This window comes from Arvicola amphibius, chromosome 5, assembly GCF_903992535.2.
Source record: "Arvicola amphibius chromosome 5, mArvAmp1.2, whole genome shotgun sequence".
NCBI classification, from domain to species: domain Eukaryota; kingdom Metazoa; phylum Chordata; class Mammalia; order Rodentia; family Cricetidae; genus Arvicola; species Arvicola amphibius.
In genome coordinates this window covers 119,944,459-119,960,056 of record NC_052051.1, presented here as the reverse complement: position 1 = coordinate 119,960,056, position 15,598 = coordinate 119,944,459, and the positions used below count along the sequence as shown (strand labels likewise).

At 44.3% G+C, this 15,598-nt stretch overlaps 1 protein-coding gene across 2 annotated transcripts in view; it reads left to right on the top strand.

Moving 5' to 3' along the window:
* The window catches only part of Dpysl3 (dihydropyrimidinase like 3), a 111,521-nt gene that overhangs the window by 86,965 nt on the left and 8,958 nt on the right, over nucleotides 1-15,598 (top strand). For both annotated transcript variants that reach the window (XM_038329894.2, XM_038329895.2), the window contains exons 7-10: nucleotides 5,334-5,402; nucleotides 8,218-8,338; nucleotides 12,290-12,446; nucleotides 13,323-13,464. In XM_038329894.2, coding sequence (XP_038185822.1) covers nucleotides 5,334-5,402; nucleotides 8,218-8,338; nucleotides 12,290-12,446; nucleotides 13,323-13,464 — 489 coding nt within the window. The remainder of the gene's footprint in view (nucleotides 1-5,333; nucleotides 5,403-8,217; nucleotides 8,339-12,289; nucleotides 12,447-13,322; nucleotides 13,465-15,598) is intronic.

The following is a 15,598-nucleotide window of genomic DNA, read 5'->3' as shown; positions in this document are numbered from 1 at the left end:
CCCGCTGAAGTCCCAGAGTGCACTCAAGTCCCAGAATGCGCTCAGGTCCTAGAGTGGGCTGAAGTGCCAGAATGGGCTGAAGTTCAAGAGTGCGCTGAAGCCCCAGACTGTGCTCAAGTCCCAGACTGCGCTCAAATCCTAGAGTGGACTGAAGTCCCAGAATGGGCTCAAGTCCAAGCGTGCGCTCAAGTCCCAGAATGCTCTCAGGTCCTAGAGTGGACTGAAGTGCCAAAATGGGCTGAAGTTCAAGAGTGCGCTGAAGCCCCAGACTGTGCTCAAGTCCCAGACTGCGCTCAAATCCTAGAGTGGACTGAAGTCCCAGAATGGGCTCAAGTCCAAGCGTGCGCTCAAGTCCCAGAATGCTCTCAGGTCCTAGAGTGGGCTGATGTCAAAGAATGGGCTGAAGTTCAAGAGTGCGCTGAAGCCCCAGACTTCGCTCAAGTCCCAGACTGCGCTCAAGTCCCAGAATGCTCTCAGGTCCTAGAGTGGACTGAAGTGCCAGAATGGGCTGAAGTTCAAGAGTGCGCTGAAGCCCCAGACTGTGCTCAAGTCCCAGACTGCGCTCAAGTCATAGAGTGGGCTGATGTCCCAGAATGGGCTGAAGTCCAAGAGTGCGCTGAAGCCCCAGACTGTGCTCAAGTCCCAGACTGCGCTCAAGTCCTAGAGTGGGCTGATGTCCCAGAATGGGATGAAGTCCAAGAGTGCGCTGAAGCCCCAGTGTGCACTCAAGTCCCAGAATGCTCTCAAGTCCCAGAGTGCACTGAAATCCCACAGTCTGCCAGAGTCCCACATCCCCAGAGGAACACTCGACCACGGATCCGCAGGGGTGTCACACCCTGGCAGCTGAGCGAGCTGGAGGGCGTTTTCGAAGACAATCAGTACCCTGGTGAGGTCACAAAGAAGGACCTTGCAAGGCGCCTGTATATGAAAGTTTCTGAAGTGCACTGTTGGTTTAAGAAGCGAAGAGCTAAGTATAGGAAAAATCAAAGATTACAAATGGTCAAGGGTGCCCCTGATGGTACCTTTGAGATCTCTCACTAAAGCAATTAGAGAAGACCTGAACTGCTATCCAACTCCAGGTGTTATTACTGCTGACCTTTTCCCTTCAGCAGCAAAGAAAGATAATTAGTTCAAGGTCAGCAATAGCTGATAGGGAGACCCTGATTTGAATATACCAGAAAACTAAACCAAACCAAACAAAACACTGAAATAAACACAAGAGTCTAAAAATCTGTAGACTATTAGAAGACCAAAGAAAAAATAGTAGAGAAAGCACAAGGGATGAAAATGAGGAGAAACTAGAAGATTCTTGGCAACCAAGCTATATTACAAAGGATTGTTTCAGACTGAGCCCTTCCTTGAGCAGGGCAGGGTCTTTGCTAAAACAAGCCAAAGCTCCCCAGCGTTCAATATCATAAGGCAGCATTTTTCTGAAGCCAGAAATCTGATCCAAGACAGCACCTGAGCTCAGAGGTTGTGTGTCTCGGGGACCCTTGCTTCATGTCCCACAGTACAGCTGTTGGGATTTCAGAGTCTCAGCAACATCTTAAGAGTGGAGGAGGTGAGCTTGGTGTGCAATTTCCTCTGACTTATGACCAGGATGTTCTTTCTTCCCAGGTCTCCCCCATATCAAGACTTCATGAAATATTTTTTTTCACAGAGGGCACAGTTGCCTTGATCTCAGGGGATGGCCCCACGGTTGTTAGAACTGTTTGTCCTCTCTTTTCTCCATGTGTTCAGCTCAGCAGCCAGAGGTCCCAGCTCTTATTCTACTGTGAGGAAATCCAAACTCCTGCTTCTATTTCAGGACCGTGGCTATAAGGCTCAAAGTCAAAAAGCACCACTGTTTGGCTCCTTTCCCCTTGTGGCTCCTCAGCACAGATGTTCCCTGGGTCCTCTTCATCCTACCCTTTCCTGACCTTGGGAAGCTCTGTTCTCCATCAGGAGAAAGAATGGGCCATTTTTTTTTCCATTTGGATGAGTTTCTGGTGTGTATTAAATTCAGCTTTAGCTGAAGATTGTATCGCACCATCTAAATGAAGACAGCTGCTATCCTCAGAGTTTCGTGCTATACTTCTGCAAAATCAAGAGCCAAGAAAAATGTCCTTTGCATACAAACAAGGACAATTTTCAGACCTTTCCAATTCCAAGCTAGACTGAGCTTTCTTAAGTTTGCTGTTGAGAAATGTCCTTGTGTGGATAGGAACATGTAGCTCCTTCTCCTCACTGAAGACTCTGCCCTTGCCCTAGACAAAGACAATCACAGAAAAACCACAAACTGGTCAAATTCAGAGTTCTTTGTCCTCGGTGGGTCTACCTACAATATAGCTCCTTCACCCAAGACTCAAGGAACACGAGGAATCAGAAAGCTTGTCAGAGCCAGAGGAGTAGGAAGTCTACTATGAGACTGTGTCTCCCAGAATGACAGGAAACTCTCCCATGATGTCACACATTGTGACGGCCAAAAGAGGACCTGAACATGAACCCTGATAAAATATGGTAACTCAGAAGGGCAAACTTGCATGGGTTTTCAACCCTAAGCAAAGACCATAGGCAACCAGTGACTGTGGAGAAAAGGAGAGTTTGTCTCTCCTAGGATGAGTCCCTAACTGGTTGTCCAATGCCAAATAGTTAGCCTTAAAAATTATGTACATATAAGATTTTTGTACTTATGTATTTGTAATAAATGTAGTTACACAAAAAGAGGCCAAGGGGCCATGGATTTGGATGGGACTGAGGGGTAGGTATATGCGAGGGGTTGGAAGAAAGAAAGTAAAGGGAAGAAATTATGTATTCATATTTTAATTAAAATAAATAAATAAAAATGTTTTAAAAAGAAACTGAGTCTGTGAAATTCAAAACAAGGCCTGTTTCCTCCGTGGAGCAAGGCACAGCTGTGCTGTGACCAGAATAGTGAAGTCACGGCTGTGGGGTACACTTTGAAACAGTGTGCTTCCAGAGTGTGACCTTGATAATGTGGCTGCATCCTGTGTTAACAAATGTAACCAGGATAGAGGTCATCTAAGGTAGAAGATACTTAGTTGTAAACCTTAGTCTTTATATGCTTCATTAGGGAGGACTCTTACTGGAGTTTGGAAGAAAAGATGTCTAAATTCAATCAATGAGAAGGGCCAGCAGACAAAATGGCTGTGGTTCAATAGAAAAATAGGCCTACGAGGATTTTAGAGAATTTACTATGTGTGTGATATAATGCTGACTTTTTCCTGCCCCTCCCCCATTTATATTTTTGATACAGGGTTTCTTTGTGTACCCTTGATTGTCTGGGAACTCACTTTGTAGACCTGGCTGGCTTTGAACTCAGGATTCCCCCACCCATGTCTCCCAAGCACTGGGATTAAAGGCAAGTGCCACAAAGCCCAGCTTCCTGTTCCCTTTTTAGTTTGTCTGGGTTTCAAACCCACCCTCAATTAATCCTGAGACACACCCAGAGATATGCCTTACTAATCTAGTTTCCCAGGTGATCATAGATCCAATCAAGTTGACCTAGGAAGGCAAACCAAGAGGCATAACCAACACATGCAAACATTTCCTTATCCCTCCTTTTAACTCTGCATTACTAGCAATAAAACAGAGCTAATTTCCAGCCCCTAGGAATCCTTTTATGCTAACTCTGTCTCACATGTAGCAGGTGAAACAGGCTTGGCCCAGTTAACATCCCTCCTGAATTACCATGTTCTCCCAGGCCATTAGGCTGGGATCATTGGAGTAGAGGTTCTAAGGAATTACCCTACTATCAGGGTGCAAACACAGATAATGGCAGACTAGGGCTTCTGTTACCCCTAATTGTGTTCACCAGCCGCTTGCTTCTCTGTAAAAGTTCATAAGTGTAAGCATAATTAAGAGTCTGCCGCAAGAAACATGGCCTTTCTGTCCTGCTACAATGTACGTAAAATTTTACTAAACAGTAGCTCAGGTAAGACGGGTCACGAGTCATGATTCCAGCTGGTTGAGCTCTGTATCCATACATCTGTATCCATACAGCCATCCATATATACATGGGTTCATGGATTTAAAATAACAAACCCAGAGGCGGTTATTAAAATGTGAGGTGTCAGAATTTGACAGAGTAGCTTCTCCTTAGGTCAGAATAGGACTGACAATCTGCACCCGGACTAGAGCAGCCCAAATGACCCTGCTAGAGAGGCCAGGTGAGCACATGCTGGGGAACCTGGCCCTAAACTGTGAGCTACATTGCCTTAGTCCAGGTGCTTAATCCAGAGCATAATGTGGAGCAAATGTCAACACCTTTTATTAAATAGAAACAAAGCTGCTATGAACATAGTTGAGCACATGTCCTTGTGGCACGATTGAGCCTCCTTTGGATATATATCCAAAAGTGATATTACTGGGTCTTGAGGAAGGTTGTTTCCTAATTTTCTGAGAAATGCCACACTGACATCCAAAGGGGTTGTACCAGCTTGCATTCCCACCAGCAATGCAGAAGTGTTCCCTTCTCCCCACAACCTCTCCAGCATAAGTTGTCATCAGTGATTTTGATCTTGGCCATTCTTACAGGTATAAGATGGAATCTCAGAGTTGTTTTGATTTGCATTTCTCTGATGACTAAGGATGTTGAACATTTCCTTAAACGTCTTTCAGCCATTTTAGATTCCTCTGTTGAGAGTTCTCTGTTTAGATCTGTACTCCGTTTTTTTGTTTGTTTGTTTGTTTTAAATTGGATTTTGTGTTCTTTTGGTGACAAATTTCTTGAGTTCTTTGTATATTTTGAAGATCAGACCTCTGTCTGACGTGGGGTTAGAGAAGATCTTTTCCCATTCTGTAGGCTGTCATTTTGTCTTGTTGATCATGTTCTTTGCTTTACAGAAGCTGTTCAGTTTCAGGAGGTCCCATTTATTAATTGTTTCTCTCAGTGTCTGTGCTGCTGGGATTATATTTAGGAAGTAGTCTCCTGTTCCAATGTACTTCCCACTTCCTCTTCTCTAAGGTTCAGTGTGGCTGGCCTTATATTGAGGTATTTGATCCATTTGGACTTGCGTTTTGTGCATGGTGATAGGTATGGGTCTATTTTCATTCTTCTACATGTTGATATCCAGTTATGTCAGCACCATTTGTTAAGTAGAAACATGAACACTCTTAACTATCTTCCTTTTAATAGAATTGAGCCAGTTAACTTTTTGAAGATTCAACTTGACCATCCCAAATGTGGAATTATATACTTATGAAACATACAAATTTCATTCTCCCCCCCCCCCTTGAGTGTATCTTAGCCCAGAGCATACAGATGTCCTTTTCACAAATCTTGGCTGCAATCATCTAAGAACTTTCTTCTTTTTGTTTTTTTCTTATTTTAGGAGCAGGCCCGGATGTTGGAAATGGGGATAACTGGCCCAGAAGGTCATGTTCTGAGCAGACCAGAAGAGGTGGGTTTCATGGATTCATGCATCAAGGTCAGACAGGGAAAATCCAAGATGGCAATGGGGATTCTTTTTTACTGGTATTTTCTAGTGAAATTAACTGGCACAGTCCTAGCCTGCCACTCACTTTACATGTGGAGTGTTTCTGTTTGACCCTGATATACTGAGCCACATCTGCGCATAGTGGAGGCATGAGCCTTGCTGGACGGTGATAGAATCTATGAGCACCAGTTAGCGTCGCTGGAGGACTTCTCTCAAAGACCTCTTCTGTCTAGAAAGGAAAGTCAAGGAGATGCTCACCTCTGACCTCCAGTTGCAGGACACTCCCTGGGGCCTTCAATAGGAGTGCTGAAAGTCTAAGTCTTTGTTAATCATTGTGAAACTGGGGGCAGTCTTACGCACTCTCTCATATTGCTTGCTCTGAGTCTTGCAAAAACATAGACAATGTGGATAGGAGTTGAAGAGACTTTTCGTATGTGTTATGTCTATTGCTGATTGCGGTCAGGGTTGGAAAATTTCTACTCCTGAAATGAATGAAGGTATGCGTCTGCAGAGCCATTAAAATGTGACTAGTGCCTAATTCCTATCTCTTATATCAGCAGTTTCTTCTGTTGGTGTGGGGCTCAGAGCCTGTAATTAATAATGGTCCACAAATCTGAAAGCCAGGTGGTGACCAATCAGTGATCCCCACGTCAGGGACCAATCAGTGATCCCCATGCCAGTGAAGCTAATCTTGTTATGCCAAACTCCACAGAAGAACCAGAACCTAAAGATTTTGTTCTTTCCTCATCGCTTTTAGAGCCTGTAAAAAATTTAAATGTAATACAAATACAGAGAAATTTTCCTCTTACAAGGAGGCAATACATTTTCACAAGCTGAACACACTTGGATCAGGGCATCGAGATGGAGACAGACCTGGCCAGCTTTCTAGGGGTTTCCAGTTGATACCAGAATGGTAAATGATGAATTAATTATAATTAAAATTAACAATTGACATTCCAGTCACACACAACATTCCTGAAGAAAAAAACAATCTGTGCCCTAATAATTCCAGGCCTTTTCTCAGGAATACTGATTTCTGGCAGTGCTAACTGCATGCATTGTCTCAGTTATTCTTGCTGCCTGTCAGGGTCGTGGCGCTGTGTGGTTAAAGAAGCTGAAACTTGGAGAAAACAAACCACGGAGCTGACCGTGTTTAATGAACTGAAAAATCATTTTCTATGGTATCAGCTGGCCATAGTGGTCGACACTGTTTGTGAAACTATAAATGCTGGTCACTGGAGGGATGTGCTGGCGAGACAGATTTCTGTAGCCACCGCCAGGGGATTTCACAGCATAGTCTATTTTTGTTCCTTGGTTTGTTTTTTCAACCTCACTCCACCCCCACCACCTCAACCTTTCCCGGTCCCATCGCCTTTTTAGTAAGAAGGCCACTTAGCTGTAAATCTCTACGAGTAAAACAGAAAAGTGAAGCAACGTTCTAAAGATAGCCACGTCGTGGAAGTGCAGCAGACCCTGCGATGGTGGGAGGGAAGGAGATCAAAGGGGCCAGGACTGAGGTCATGGGGCTGCTGAAGTGGTCAGCAAAGGTATGAAGGGGGAGTGAGCACAGACAGAGCCAGCTGCTCTTTAGTTCAAAGCTCACCCAGATGTAGTCTCAAGTGATGCTGTTCAGAAATGATAACCAGAGCCACAGAGTATAATCTCCAGGGTGCAGTGTCTGGGGACGTCAGAGGGCTTCACCTGTACCTAGGAGCCTTCCCGAGGATGCCAGCTCAGCCAACCCAGCTCCTCAAGCCCTTGGATCCACAGTCACCATGGAGTGACTGGCTTGCATTATGCGGCCACTAGACATCTGTAAGCTATTTGGAGTGTATTTTTTTTTTAAGTGTTGGTCTGTGGAAGCTAACCCAGAAAGCCATATGCATATGGCTGATGATTCAATGAGAAATCACCACTGTCTCCACCCCAGGCCGAACAGGATTTGCTCCGGGTTTGGGCAATAGCAGCCTTCACGTTCGTCAGAAACTGTGATCCACAATCACACCAACAGTCACTGTTCCGGGCACTAATTTTTCAAAAGGATTAATCATTTAATCCATTTAATCCTTGCAACAGCCGTAGATGCCAGGACTTGCTGTTCCTCCCACTTAGACAGAAAGCAGCAGCCCTGGGTGCTTGAGTGGGTCTAATTGGGGTCACCTGGTCTGTGCATGGCAGAACCAGGATTCCCTCTTAGTCCACCCAAGGGAACCTGAGCTCTCAGATTCCACTTGGTTAATCAAATATGGGGAAATCCATGGCTTCTTGTGTAGTAAGTACAGCTGGATTAGTTGGCGTATTTGAAAACATAAACTCTACATGGAAGTAGGTTGGAAGAGATCAACAAGAAGAACAGTGTTTGTGCTCTGGGGTTTGGCTCATTCTTATAATAAATCTTTCATAGCACTGTTAGCTCTCCCCAGTGCTGCAGGAAAGGACTTGAGGGCCTTGGGTGCCTGACTGTCTTCCCTGGAGACTCTAGACCTGTTGATGTGACTGTGTTTTCCCAGAGACTTTGCCCTGAGATCCCGGAGTCGAGTCTTCCATTTGGGGAGGGGAGAGAAGCAGTGCTCTCAAGACAGCCCTGTGCTGGTCTCTGTGTTTCGCTGTTGAGGGATGGAGGAGGCCCTGGCCGTGAAACTTCAGATCCTCCTGGATGGCTCTTAACCCCTGCATAGCACTGTCTTACCACCTTTTAAAGAGGGAGAGGATCATGCTCTTACTGACTCCTGGGCACTTATTTTATTTTATTATTTTTATTTTATTTTATTTTTTGTAGCTGGAAGCTGAGGCTGTGTTCCGTGCCATCACCATCGCCAGCCAGACCAACTGCCCCCTCTACGTCACAAAGGTCATGAGCAAGAGCGCCGCTGATCTCATCTCACAAGCCAGGAAGAAAGGTGATCAGTGCTTTTGGTTGTGAACCTCCTACTGCACGTTGTGGCTCCGCCCCTCTGGCTGTCCACTGTAAAAGAAAGGGCGCCTTTCCCCTTCCTTGCCTTGCTCTCTAGGAAGCCTCTATCTACAGCTGGAGTGCTGAGGTTTCTCCTACCTGGTATATACATCAACTGAGGCTCAGGAAGGTGAAGTAACTTGCCAGAAATAACAGCGTGAATTAATTTCTCTGAGACTTTGGTACATCTCTCACTCACTTGCCATCTGTCCGATGTCAGTTCACATTATCTGAACTTTATAAATAGACTTACCAGTCAATATTATGCTAAATAGACATGCCAGTCAATATTATGCTAAATAGACATGCCAGTCAATATTATGCTAAATAGACATGCCAGTCAATGTTATGCTAAGTGTAGAAGTCAAAGAGCCAGGCAAAATTGGCTTCCACAAGCAACCTAAAAAGCAAAATATTGGTTGTAACTGGGGCATAATTAGCCTGGAGGTTTCAGCAATGACACCAGTACTTTAAGGCTCTCAACATTTTCTTGGATCACTTTTCTCCCTGGTGATTTTATGATCAGTATTAACAGTGACAGGAATAGATGATATGGGGAGGAGAGTGGGGGTGGGAGGAGGATCTATTGTCTTCAATTCCCGGTGAAGGATGCAATGAAGAAATGGCTCAAGCAAGCATCTAAGAATACTGTGATTATCTTTTCTGGGGTCTGTGTGAATCCCTGAATCAAAGCATTGCCCTAAAGACAGCATTGTCTGGCCTGTTCTGAGAGCACTTGTCACAGGAGTGAGGCCAGCACAAGTTAATTTAGAAAGGAGTGGAATGGCCTTGATGCCGTGGCCTTCACGGCCAGGGCTCTGTTCTCTGCTTTACCGGGGCTTGCAGTGTCTTGAGTCCCATTTCCAAACTTTTTTTTTAATTTTGTATCTTGTCCTTAGTGATAGTCTCAGGGGCTCAGTTGTGAAGCAGCTGTGCAAATAAACAGTGCTTGAGAAACTGGAGGTGTGGGCTGTGTTTGCTGGCGAAGGAAGATGGTCCCGGCAGTCGTGCGTTTGCTATTGCTGTGTGCTGATGGTCGTCTGCTACCAGAGAGACCCAGGATGAGTGAATCATCCACTAAGGGGTCCTGGGGAGCTTCCATGTGGGCATGACTCAGGGTGCGTAAGGAGAGCCCCACTAACTTCCAGCAGTGCTTCTCAGCTCTTCAGCTTTCTGGAGATGGGTACCCCTTATTCTATGGGAGAGGACTCTTTCTAGGTGTCCAGATATCTTCCTAGCGGTCAGGTTCTGGGGTATTTCCCATTTCTCCATAATCATGGTAAGACTGCTTTGTTGGCTCTCAGTAGGTAGTGATGCTACTTGGCTAGATAGAGGTGTTAGGGAAACCAGGCGAGCAGTTAAATACTCCTTACTACAAGTAGGGTGGGAAGAGGAGGGGAAAAGGAAGAGGAGGAGAGCCCCCCCCATACTCACTCTTTCAGCCCTGACCACCCAGTACATTAACCTCTCATGCCCTTCTGGAGTCCTATGCTCAGAATAACCAGGGAGCCCCGAGGATGGATTGTTTTCAAGTGTGTGCTGTTCTTACTTCTCATTTCATGGTAGAAACTTCTTTCCGTTAGCCTTCTGGCAGGTGATTTTCTGGTAGGGGAACTCACACAGCTGTGTCTACAGGGTGAAGGAGAGGTGTAACTTGGTGACAAAGCAGGGGCGGGATACTGAAGCTCGGAACGTCTTCTGGACAGCCATTCTCAGGGAGAACTGAGAGCACCTCTAGCAGGAAGATGGAGTATGGGTTTGTTCCTTCCTCCTAAATCTGTTCCTGTTCAAATCCCAAAGGACCTCATCACCCATCACCATCTTTAATGCTTAAAGAGCATTAAAATGCTCTTTAAGAACTCGGATGCTCATAATTAATCTTAAAAAGTTAGAGCTTAAAGCTGGGGTAGGTGTTATGTCTCTGTGTAAAAAAAGTACTTGTGTAGAAGTTCAAGGGCCTAGGCCAGTCTTCTCCTGGATCCACACACACAGACACACAGACACACACACACACACACACAGAAAGAGAGAGAGAGAGAGAGAGAGAGAGAGAGAGAGAGAGAGAGAGAGCAATACAATGAAGTGATGAAATTAAAATTCTAAACGCAGAATTCTCGATTCTGAGGCATGTGATAGGGTTTATTATTATCCCCCTGCTTAGAATGAAGAAACTGATGGAATCAGCTGGGAGGTCCTGTGTCCAAACTCGGATACAATGGAGAAACTGGCTTTCTTCAATGTCTCTCCTAAATGTAGTCCCAAGGAACAAACAGCTGCTCCTCTCTTATCTTGTGATAGCTGAGTGTTTTCCTCAAATTTCACTTCTTCATTTCTTATGGGCCCCATATTTATGTCAATCATTGTTAACAACATCCCTTAAGGCAGGGATGCATATGTGAACCCCCGGTATTTTCTTTTTCTTTCCTATGGTAGACATCACTAATAAGCTATGGATGTTTTCTAATGAAAGCAGAAGCACTGTTAGAATTTTTCCCTACCTAGTATTCCAGGATGTCCTTACCAATTGATTGAAGTTAAAATGAGGCAAAACCTGTATAGTCCTGGCTATGAAACCTCCTAAAATATGACTGTGCAAACTCTTGATGGCAGAAGGCAGAAAAAGATGAAGGTTAAGGGGTTAAAGATGCCCAAGACTTATCTGCATATTTCTATCCCAAGACGCTGAGGCAGAGAAATGAGGGACCAACCAACTTTGGGAAGAAGCGCTTCCTTCTGAATCACTCTCTCTCTCTCTCTTTTTAAAAACATTCAGTACAAGCTCGATACTGTATCCAAGGGCCAGCCCCATCTTAATGTATTTCATATTGTTGGGACTCCAGTACCAAGTCATTGTTTGTCATAGTGACAGATGCATAGTTGAGGGAAACAATGATTAAAACATCAACCAATGACAACATAAAACATATAAGAGCCTCTTATCCTCCAGAATGGGTTTTACACTGTAGGGTCAAATCTTGTCCTTGCAGCAGGAGGAGCTAGGAATTCCCAGCAAAGTGGAGCACAGTCAGGACTTTGGACATCCATAGTGGAAAAGTGTAGGCAATAAAGAAACCAGTACTGGGGAGAAGTCTCAGTGGGTTAAGTGTCTGTCTTGCAAGCATGAGGACCTGAGCATCTAGCTGGCGTGGTGGCCTGTCCTTATAGTCATAGCTCCGGGATGATGAAGACAAGCTGGTGTGGTGACCTGTCCTTGTAGTCATAGCTCTGGGATGATGAAGACAAGAGGCCCCCTGGAACTTGCTGGCAAATTAATCTTGTCCAGTTGCTGGGCTGCCGGTTTGGTGAGAGACCCTGCCCCAAAAAGTAAGATGGGGACAATGGAGAAAGGCATCTGACATTGGCCTCTGGCCTCTGTACCCATGTGTACACATGCATAAATACCTTCTGAAATGACTTGTACTCACATGCAAAACACACACAGAGACACACATGCACACAAAAAAAGTTAGTATTTATTGAGCATCTACCATGTGCAAGACCCTTCACGTATGCTAAGTCCTTTCACAAGTCTGGGAAGCAGCTCATATGAGCAGCAGCTCATATCATCAGTTCTAGGACAAATTCGTTGAAAGTTTAATATTTCCAAGTGAGCATGACTCTTGTAATCTGTATAATCAGTATATAGTCTCATTTTTCTTCATGTCAAATTTAAAATTCCTTTCAAAGATTTACTGCCACACCTTATAACTAGTTATCTATGATTGTTTGCAGAATACAAATTTGTTAATGGTTAATAGAAAAACAGACTATAAAAGCTACAAATAGAAACTTAAACACCAGGGTTGCCTCACTTTAGAAACAAAGCCTTGAGGAGACAGCGTTCTGATTAGATATGCTGGAGCATTATTCTTGTGAACCTGACATCCACTCCTTCCAGGAAATGTGGTCTTTGGCGAACCCATCACTGCCAGTCTCGGGATAGATGGAACCCATTACTGGAGTAAGAACTGGGCCAAGGCAGCTGCATTTGTGACATCCCCACCTCTGAGCCCTGACCCAACCACACCTGACTACATCAACTCCTTGCTGGCCAGGTTGGTGCAGGACTATCATGTGGTCTGTGGAATCATCTTGGGGCCACCTGGGATGGGGGATAGTAGTATGTTCTAGATGGTAGATTAGAGCCTGCAGCATCAAATTCTCTTGTAGCCTTGATTACAGAAAACTGGCTCTTCTACATGACACAGTTGATGCCACAGTTTCAGTGTGAATCATGGTCCTAGCTGTTGATTCCTGTATGTGCCAAGCTTGTTCTCACCTTTGTCCCTTATAACAAGTTTATGAGCAAGGCACTATTATCAATTATCACCATTTTACAGATTAAGCAATTGATAGTCAAGGCACTTAAAGTTGTTTGTCAGAACTCAAAGCGTTTGTCATGATGACACTTACCCAGTAATTACAGGGAGACTCAATATCAGGCTACTGGTCACTTGAGTTCTTATAATTTTACATCTCTCTGTGTGTGTGTGTGTGTGTGTGTGTGTGTGTGTGTGTGTATTTATACTAAGATGCATGCCTACACACAAATGCTTACTTGCTTGTCTTTATGTGTGAAGGTGTCTGCTGAGGCCAGAAGGGATAAGTTAACATGGACTAGTTAGAGCCAGTTGCAAGTCACCTAGTGTGGCTGCTGAGAACCCAACCTGGATCCTTTGCAGCAGCAGCAATAACCACTAAGTCGTCTCTCTAGCCCTCATCTGATTCTTGGTTATTTGCCACAGAAGACATGATCTAATTCTTTGCTTTCTGGATTGGTAACTGAGTCCAGAGAGGGGAGGAAACTACCCATGCTCACTCACACAGCTTAGTAAGGGATAGAGATTTCAAACTGAAAACATGATTCTGCTTCCCCACCAAGTGTTATCCAGCTATCTCTCCTAGTCATGTGACGCTTTCTACTTTTCCAGCGGGGATCTACAGCTCTCTGGAAGTGCCCACTGTACCTTCAGCACTGCCCAGAAAGCCATCGGGAAGGACAACTTCACAGCCATCCCTGAGGGCACCAATGGTGTGGAGGAGCGTATGTCTGTCATCTGGGACAAGGCTGTGGTAAGGGACTGAGGTGGTCATGGGAGGGTGGCCCAGGCTAAAATATCAATGGACCAAATCAAAGCCACAGGCACCAATCAAGCTAAGGCACTGCCCCTCAGGGATGCATTAGAGAGGATGCTTATAGTGTGGGATAGGTCTAGAACTGATGAAATGTCCGTGGAGCCAGGTTGCTCATGTGGCTTCGGACCTTAACTTCTAGATATGACTCCTGAGGTCTAGAACTCTAAGGTGGCTTCCATACATTTAATTTCTTCATCTGATTTCATGAATGATCTGTGCTTAAAATGATTGTGAATCCATTCTTGGTGTTGGAAGAGCTTTATAACTTCTATTGAAAGGGTTAGATATGATGATTTGAAGTGACAAGCAATGCATTAGATTTGGTGTCTAATGCCAACAAGTCACACCAAAGGTATCCCACATTGAGGGTGTTTGAACCCCACCAGACTATACAAGAAATTGACTCTTAGTGTCTCTTGGCCAAGTAGCATCTTTTTATCTTCTCTCTTTGTATCATAAAGACTGATGAAAGAAATAACCATGTCAAAAAAAACACTTCCCAAGATTTTAGTAAAAGTCATAAGAAATCCATTGTACAGTTACCCCGCCCCAATGTATAATGCCAGTACAGTGTCTTTGAACTAATGCCTTGTTCATCTACCCCTCCCCCATTGGTCACTAATTGAGAAAATATCTTACAGCTGGATCTCAAGGAGGTATTTTCTCAGCCAAGGCTCTTTTTTCTGATGACTCTAGCTTTGTGTCAAGTTGAGGCACAAAACCACCCAGTACAGAAGCTTAGGGATGTCTCAAAAGCTAATTTTTTTCTATACTCAGACCTTGTTTCAGGAAAAGAGAAAGTATAAACTTTTTGTCCCTTTTCTCACATGGTTGGCTTTTGTCTGTTTTTAAATATTTATTTATTTTACATCCCAACTGTAGTTTCTCCTCCTTATTCTCCTCCCAGTCTTTCCTCCACCTTCCCTCTGTACCCCCTAATCCATCCCTCCTCCACTTTTATTCAGAAAATGGCAGCCTTTCCATGGATATCAACAGAAAATGGTATACCAGGTTGCAGAAGACTAAACACCTTCCATCATATTAAGGCTGGATGAGGGGACCCAGTATGAGGACTAGGGTCTCAAAAGCTAGCAAAAGAATCAAAGACAGTCCCTGCTCTCACTGTTAGGAGTCCCACAAAAAGACCAAGCTATACAACCATCACATAAATGCAGAGGGTCTAGGTCAGTCCCATGCAGGCTCCCTGGTTGTTGGTTCAGTCTCTGTGAGCTCCTATGAGTCCAGGTTAGTCGACTCTGTGGGTTTTCTTGTGGTGACCTTGACCCCTATGTCTCCTACAATCCTTTCTCCATCTTTTCAGCAGGATTCCCTGAGCTCCACCTAATGTTTGGTCATGGGTCTCTACATCTGTTTCCATTAGCTACTGGATGAAGCTTCTCTGATGACAATTGTGCTAGGCACCAATCTTTGAGTATAGCATAATATTGTTAGTCATCATTACATTGGTATTGTTTTCTCCGGTTGTATTTGATTCTATCCTAGATTTCTGGGCCAAATAGCTTCTGGATCCTGTCACTCCAGGCAGCATCATGGGTGCGCTCACTCTTGTGGTGTGTGTGTGTGTGTGTGTGTGTGTGTGTGTGTGTGTGTGAGGCTGGGCCAGTCATTGGTTGGTTACTCCCACAATGTTTTATCTTTACAAATCCTATGCGAATTTGTTAAAAAATAATGTAAAACATAGATATGCTGCATACAGATATTCTTGTCAATATGAAACCCAAAACTGCTCCCAAAGATTATGATTAAGTCATAGATGACTTACTGTGTTAGAGAACTCGGTGATGGTCACAGGACAACAGAATCACCACCAACACACTTTTCAAAACATAGCCTCATTATCTAGTAATGCTTAGCTTTAGCATTTTACTGGGCAGCATGACACATTCGCAACAAAGTTCACTCAGAAACTTCAGACACATACCTGAGAAAAGGCATGTAATTCACTAACACAGGCATAACCATGGCTACAGTCTATAAAGTCTTACATATCTAACATTCATATCTGAACATACAAATATACACATATACCTAAAGAACAGGCTCACACTTA